We start from the raw sequence: 8302 nt of genomic DNA on the forward strand, positions 1-8302 counted from the left end.
GGAGAGGGGAAAGGAGGGGTTTCATCGTTTATAACCCCATGTCTCTTCACAGGGTTGGCCACTGATCAGCAGGGCACTTTCCCTATGAAAACCCAATTCTCTCATTTGGAAGCTAAAATTACATTTAATCTCCTAACAAACAATTTCAATATCAAACATTTCAATTGCATAACAATTCCATGTGACTCTGATAACTAGAGGGTGTATACTTTCTCAGGTACAGTTTATGTTGTCCTGTCATCAATCATAATGTCTCAGATAACAATGAACTGACATACATACTCATTACGTTATCAAGCATATTTCCAACTGGTTTTATTAACAAAAGATGGTTCCTTTCCCCATTTGTTTGATGTTCCCAGACTCTCTATATTTAACACAGGCTATTCCAGTCCTTCAGTAGGGTCAGAGAGAGAGGGGAAGGGAGAAGGTATTTATGGGGGGGTCATAAACCTTACCCACAGGCCAACGTCATGACACTGTTGACTTGGTTGTGTTGTTTGAGCTGTGACTGTTGTCTTTGGTTGTGTTGTTTGAGCTGTGACTGTTGTCTTGGTTGTGTTGTTTGAGCTGTGACTGTTGTCTTGGTTGTGTTGTTTGAGCTGTGACTGTTGTCTTGGTTGTGTTGTTTGAGCTGTGACTGTTGTCTTTGGTTGTGTTGTTTGAGCTGTGACAGTTGTCTTGGTTGTGTTGTTTGAGCTGTGACTGTTGTCTTGGTTGTGTTGTTTGAGCTGTGACTGTTGTCTTGGTTGTGTTGTTTGAGCTGTGACTGTTGTCTTTGGTTGTGTTGTTTGAGCTGTGACTGTTGTCTTGGTTGTGTTGTTTGAGCTGTGACTGTTGACTTGGTTGTGTTGTTTGAGCTGTGACTGTTGTCTTTGGTTGTGTTGTTTGAGCTGTGACTGTCGTCTTGGTTGTATTGTTTGAGACACCCACAGGGAGCGGGGTCATGGTCAGTGACACCATTGTTGAGGAGTGTCGAGCATGGTCGTGATAACAGCCATGTAGTGACAGCGGTCCTGGGCTCCTGCATACCCCTGGAAGAGGTTTCCACTCGGGGGGTCAGTAGGCCGGATGCCCAGGTGTCTCATACACAGTCCCAGATACACATCCTCTATGTAGACGGCTTTAACATGCCTGGACGCCTCCACCAGCTTCCTGGGGAGGTCTAAGGTGAAGATATAGCCCAGGCCCAGAGCATAAGGTGGATATACTGGTTCAGGAAACACCTCCTTTGGAAGATACCATTTGGAGCTTGGGTCATGAAGGACTGCTGCACCAATTGCCACTTGTCCAGACATGTAGTTCTCCTTTGGAGAATGTAGAATCAGCATGTAAACCAGGTTGTGCACATTGAGGAACATGTCTGAGTCGATCTTCATGACGTAGGAGGCGTTGGGGCAGCAAGAACTCAGCCACTCCATCATCACCATGGTCTTGATGGTCAGGTTTTTGTAGCTGTCTATGAAGTCACTCTGCAGCAGATCCTGGTGCTCTTTGCTCTCCTGCAGCACCTTCTCCTGGAGCTGCTCTGTCTCCTCTCCACTGGGCAGTCCCAGCAGGAAGAACAGACGGACCTCTTTGCCCAGTACCTGCCTCTCACTGCCCCAAGTACTGCGGACGGCCCCACGAGCCTCCCTGTTATAGGGCGCCACTGGCACCATCAGAACCAGGAAGGGGTTCTGCTCCCGGCATTTCTCTGGTTCATCCAGGATGAAGATGTACTCTGATGGGTATTCTACATGGTATGGTCCTGGGGACACATACGGAGGAGGAGTGGCCAGTCCAGTGGACAGTGTTATTGATGGCCAGTCCTGAATGGATATTGTATCCAGGTAATCTTCTGATTCAGCTTGTGGTTCAACGTCAACATATATTGTAGGTGTGTCCTTGTTGTTTGGTGTTTCAGATTACATATAATATGTTGATTCATCATTAGTAGTTGGATTGATGCTCTTGGAGGACAAGTCCTCTTCTCTTGAAGGGTCTGGAGTCCTCCTGGAAGGGGGACGATGGTAGGGGTGGTTTTGTTGTTGAGATATTCCAGAACGGTATAGTATATGACCCTCAGTGACACCAGTACCAGGAAGATCTTGGTGCACGTCCGCCAGTGACTGATCATTACATTGGGATCTGTGTCAATAGAAAAAACAAAATGGAGGTAAATCGTAACAAACCAAAAACAAGCTCAGAGGTCTTTAACAGCAAGTTACTTTGGACTTATAGTATGGTTATGTTTGTCAGTCCTCTATGTTGATTAAATAGTCTGTTCACAGTAGAGTCAGTCCTCTAAGTTGATTAAATAGTCTGTTCACAGTAGTCAGTCCTCTAAGTTGATTAAATAGTCTGTTCACAGTAGAGCCAGTCCTCTAAGTTGATTAAATAGTCTGTTCACAGTAGAGTCAGTCCTCTAAGTTGATTAAATAGTTTGTTCACAGTAGAGTCAGTCCTCTAAGTTGATTAAATAGTCTGTTCTCAGTAGAGTCAGTCCTCTAAGTTGATTAAATAGTCTGTTCACAGTAGAATCAGTCCTCTAAGGAGGTAGAACATTGCCCCCAAAAAAACGAAACACACTAAACAAACGTCCCCTGCCACGCCCTGACCGAACTACAATATCAAACAACCCCTTTTACTGGTCAGGACGTGACAGTACCCCCCCCCCCAAAGGTGCAGACCCCGGATGCACCTCAAGCAAAAACACAAAAATAAACCCCAAAACAAAATAATCCCAAACTAAAGGGAGGGAAGGGAGGGTGGCCACCGTCACCGACGGATCTTGTGCTACACCCCCCCTCCCCAATCCTCCTACTATGGAGGTGGCTCAGGCTCCGGCCTTAGTCCCTAACCTGTCCACCCCGCTGAAGGCTCAGGGCTAAGGCGCGTCGCTGGAGACCTTGGGCTGAGGCGCGTCGCTGGAGACCTTGGGCTGGTGTGCGTCACTAGAGACCTCGGGCTGATGCGCGACTCTGGGAGCTCCGGACTGGAGGGCGACTCTGGGAGCTCCGGACTGGAGGACGACTCTGGGAGCTCCGGACTGGAGGGCGACTCTGGGAGCTCCGGACTGGAGGGCGACTCTGGGAGCTCCGGACTGGAGGGCGACTCTGGGAGCTCCGGACTGGAGGGCGACTCTGGGAGCTCCGGACTGGAGGGCGACCCTGGGAGCTCCGGACTGGAGGGCGACTCTGGGAGCTCCGGACTGGAGGGCGACTCTGGCTTCGCCGGTTCCGGACTGTAGGGCGACTCTGGCTGCGCCAGTTCCGGACTGTTGGCCGTCTCTGTCGGTTCCGGACTGTAGGGCGACTCTGTCGGTTCTGGACTGTGGGCCGTCTCTGTCGGTTCCGGACTGTGGGCCGTCTCTGTCAGTTCCGGACTGTTGGCCGTCTCTGTCGGTTCCGGACTATGGGCCGTCTCTGTCGGTTCCGGACTGTGGGCTGTCTCTGTCGGAGACTGGTGTTTTGCGGGTACTATTTAATGAAGCTGCCAGTTGAGGACTTGTGAGGCGTCAGTTTCTCAAACTAGACACTCTTATGTACTTGTCCTCTTGCTCAGTTGTGCACCGGGGCCTCCCACTCCTCTTTCTATTCTGGCTCGAGGCAGTTTGTGCTGTTCTGTGACGGAAGTAGTACACTGCATTATACCAGATCTTCAGTTTCTTGGCAATTTCTCACATGGAATAGCCTTCATTTCTCAGAACAAGAATAGACTGACGAGTTTCAGAAGAAAGTTCTTTGTTTCTGGCCAATTTAGAGCCTGCAATCGAACACACCAATGTAGATGCTCCAGATACTCAACTAGTCTAAAGAAGGCCAGTTGTAATGCTTTTTTAATCAGGAAAACAGTATTCAGCTGCGCTAACATAATTGCACAAGGGTTTTCTAATTATCAATTAGCCTTTAAAAATGATAAACTTGGATTAGCTAACACAACGTGCCATTGGAACACAGGAGTGATGGTTGCTGATAATGGGCCTCTGTAACTGCTGTCGTGAGAGAGAGTAGACCAGGTGCAGCGGAGTTAGTGTTCATCATTGAATATTTAATAAAGAAAGAACACTATACAAACAAAAGAAGAAAACCCCCAGCCAAACAGTCCTGTCAGGTACAAAACACTAACAGAAAAAATTACCCACAAAACCCAAAGGAAAAACATGCTCCTTATGTGTGACTCCCAATCAGCAACAACGAGCTTCAGCTGTGCTTGAAAACATAGAGAAAGGAACATAGAACGCCCACCCAATGTAACACCCTGGCCTAACCAAAATAAAGAACAAAAAAACCCTCTCTATGGCCAGGGCGTTACAGCCTCTGTACGCCTATGTAGATATTCCATAAAAAATCTGCCGTTTCCAGCTACAATAGTCATTTACAACATTAACAAACCTTGAAAAAGGGTTTCAAATTTGGGGAAATGACAGTCATTGTTTTGTATTTTTTACATTTTGTTAGGAAATGCAGCTCCGTCTCAGGTTCTGCTGTTGTGCAGTGGTTGCACAGCCTTTCCTCTACAGGGAGCCAGGTTTTCCTGTGTCCACCCTTCTCAATGGCAAGGCTGTGCTCACTGAGCCTGTACATTGTCAAGGTTTTTCTAAGGTTTTAATCAGTAACCGTGGTCAAGTAGTTAGCCACAGTGTACTGTCGATTTAGGGCCAGATAGCACTGCATTTTGTTTTGTGCTTGTGCTTGTGTTTCCCAATAAGCAATGTAGTTTTGTTTTGATTGTGTTGTAATTTGGTTTATTCTGATTGATTGGATGTTCTGGTCCTGAGGCTTCAGTGTGTTAGTAGAACAGGTTTGTGAACTCAGCCCCAGGACCAGCTGGATGAGGGGACTCTTTTCTTTGCTCATCTCTTGTCATTGCAGGGCTTGGTAATGATATGAGAGGGAGTCACTGTATTTCAGATGTTTCCAAAACTTAATTGCTCTTTTATGAGTTTTTATTATTAGTGGATATTGGCCTAATTCTGCCCTGCATGCATTGTTTGTAGTTTTCCTCTGGACATGTAGGAGAATCTTACAGAACTCTGCATGCAGGGTTTCAATGGGGTGTTTGTCTCATTTGGTGAAATCTTGTTTTGCAAGTGGACCCCACACCTCGCTGCCATATAGTGAAATTGGTTCAATGGCATATTCAATTCGTTTTAGCCAAACGTATTTCAATTTGAATTCGTTTTTTAATGGCGTAGAATGCCCTCTCTCAGTTAATTTACTGCCTCATTAACCTGTGTCCAGTTGAGCTTATTTTTAAACATAACTAATTGTAGTGTGTGCAGTACTCTATATATTTTGTACCAATTGAGAACTTTGGTCTAATTCTCTGAGATCTGGATCTTCTCTGGAAAATCATTATTTTAGTCTTTTTGGGGTTTTCCTGCCAAGGCCCAGGTCTGGCAGTACTGCTCTAGCAGGTCCAGGCTCTGCTGTAGGCCATGTGCTGTAGGTGACAGCAGGAATAGGTCATTTGCAAAGATTAGGCATTTAACCTCTGAATTGTGGAGACTAACACCAGGGGCTGAGGATTTTTCTAGAATAGTGGCCAATTCATTAATGTAAATATTGAAGAGTGCAGGGCTCAGATTGCAACCCTGACGAAGGCCCCGCCCCTAGTTAAGGAATTATGTTCTATTCTTTCCTATTCTAATGCTGCATGTATTGCCAGTATACATTGATTTAATTATGTCATATGTTTTACCCCCTACACCACTTTCAATAACTTTGTAGAACAGTCCTGTTGTCACGCCCTGACCATGGCGAGCCTTTGGTTCTCCATGATGTTTAGGTCAGAGCGTGACTAGGGGGGTGTTCTAGTCACTTTGTTTCTAGGTTTTGGAATTGAGTATGGTTCCCAATTAGAGGCAGCTGATTATTGTTGTCTCTAATTGGGGATCATACTTAAGGGTTACCTGTTCTTACCTGCTTTGTGGGATATTGTTTTGAGTTAGTGCATGTAGCACCACTGGTGTCACTGTTTGTTTCTTGTTTTGATTGGAAGTTTCGCTTTATTAAAAGATGTGGAACTTTAATCATGCTGCGCCTTGGTCCGTCTATCCACACGAACGTGACACCTGTATGCCAAATAGAATCAAATGCTTTTTGGAAGTCAATAAAGCAAGCGTATATTTTGGTTGTCATGTTTATCTATCAGGGTGTGTAGGGTGTAAATATGATCAGTCGTGCGATGTTTTGGTATAAATCCAATTAGGCTTTTACTCAAGACATTGTGCTTATTAAGGAAGTTTAGAACTCTTACATTTATAATACTACAGAAAACCTTCCCCAGGTTACTATTCACACAAATGCCTCTGTAATTGTTAGGGTCAAATTTGTCTCTGTTCTTAAAGATCGGGGTTATGAGTCCTTGATTCCAGATGTCAGGGAAATAACCTCTTTCTCTCTCTCTCTCTCTCTCTCTGGTTTAACCTCTCACCATTACCAATAACAGGGGAGGTTAGCATGTCTTGGGGGTATGGTCTAACCTCTCACCATTACCAATAACAGGGGAGGTTAGCATGTCTTGGGGGTATGGTCTAACCTCTCACCATTACCAATAACAGGGGAGGTTAGCATGTCTTGGGGGTATGGTCTCTAACCTCTCACCATTACCAATAACAGGGGAGGTTAGCATGTTTTGGGGGTATGGTCTAACCTCTCACCATTACCAATAAAAGGGGAGGTTACCATGTCTTGGGGGTATGGTCTTTAACCTCTCACCATTACCAATAACAGGGGAGGTTAACATGTCTTGGGGGTATGATCTCTAACCTCTCACCATTACCAATAACAGGGGAGGTTAGCATGTTTTGGGGGTATGGTCTCTAACCTCTCACCATTACCAATAACAGGGGAGGTTAGCATGTCTTGGGGGTATGATCTCTAACCTCTCAACATTACCAATAACAGGGGAGGTTAACATGTCGTGGCAGTATGATCTTTGTTCCTCTGTAACTTTATAGACTAGATAGATAAAGTGGGTTCATTTCTGAACAGTAAAACAGATACAGTGGGGGGGAAAAGTATTTGATCCCCTGCTGATTTTGTACGTTTGCCCACTGACAAAGAAAGGATCAGTCTATCATTTTAATGGTAGGTTTATTTGAACAGTGAGAGACAGAAAAACAACAAAAAAATCCAGAAAAATGCATGTCAAAAATGTTATAAATTGATTTGCATTTTAATGAGGGAAATAAGTATTTGACCCCCTCTCAATCAGAAAGATTTCTGGCTCCCAGGTGTCTTTTATACAGGTAACGAGCTGAGATTAGGAGCACACTCTTAAAGGGAGTGCTCCTAATCTCAGTTTGTTACCTGTATAAAAGACACCTGTCCACAGAAGCAATCAATCAATCAGATTCCAAACTCTCCACCATGGCCAAGACCAAAGAGCTCTCCAAGGATGTCAGGGACAAGATTGTAGACCTACACAAGGCTGGAATGGGCTACAAGACCATTGCCAAGCAGCTTGGGGAGAAGGTGACAACATTTGGTGCGATTATTCGCAAATGGAAGAAACACAAAAGAACTGTCAATATCCCTCGGCCTGGGGCTCCATGCAAGATCTCACCTCGTGGAGTTGCAATGATCATGAGAACGGTGAGGAATCAGCCCAGAACTACACGGGAGGATCTTGTCAATGATCTCAAGGCAGCTGGGACCATAGTCACCAAGAAAACAATTGGTAACACACTACGCCATGAAGGACTGAAATCCTGCAGCGCCCGCAAGGTCCCCCTGCTCAAGAATACATATACATGCCCGTCTGAAGTTTGCCAATGAACATCTGAATGACTCAGAGGACAACTGGTGAAAGTGTTGTGGTCAGATGAAACCAAAATGGAGCTCTTTGACATCGACTCAACTCGCCGCGTTTGGAGGAGGAGGAATGCTGCCTATGACCCCAAGAACACCATCTCCACCGTCAAACATGGAGGTGGAAACATTATGCTTTGGAGGTGTTTTTCTGCTAAGGGGACAGGACAACTTCACCGCATCAAAGGGAAGATGGACGGGGCCATGTACCGTCAAATCTTGGGTGAGAACCTCCTTCCCTCAGCCAGGGCATTGAAAATGGGTCGTGGATGGGTATTCCAGCATGACAATGACCCAAAACACACGGCCAAGGCAACAAAGGATTGGCTCAAGAAGAAGCACATTAAGGTCCTGGAGTGGCCTAGCCAGTCTCCAGACCTTAATCCCATAGAAAATCTGTGGAGGGAGCTGAAGGTTCGAGTTGCCAAACGTCAGCCTTGAAATCTTAATGACTTGGAGAAGATCTGCAAAGAGGAGTGGGACAAAATCCCTCCTGAGATGTG

The 8302-nt window shown here is 45.7% G+C and overlaps 1 protein-coding gene across 1 annotated transcript; it reads right to left on the reverse strand.

The window, feature by feature from the left end:
• Positions 1 to 865: 865 nt before the first annotated feature.
• On the reverse strand, positions 866 to 1904 carry LOC115167413 (beta-1,3-galactosyltransferase 2-like; the record flags this gene model as incomplete). Its single annotated transcript, XM_029721819.1, has 1 exon — positions 866 to 1904. A coding segment is annotated over one exon (954 nt), but the record flags the coding sequence as incomplete, so codon positions are not given.
• Between the last annotated feature and the right edge of the window lie 6398 nt (positions 1905 to 8302).

This window comes from Salmo trutta, chromosome 29, assembly GCF_901001165.1.
Source record: "Salmo trutta chromosome 29, fSalTru1.1, whole genome shotgun sequence".
In the NCBI taxonomy this organism is placed as follows: Eukaryota; Metazoa; Chordata; class Actinopteri; order Salmoniformes; family Salmonidae; genus Salmo; species Salmo trutta.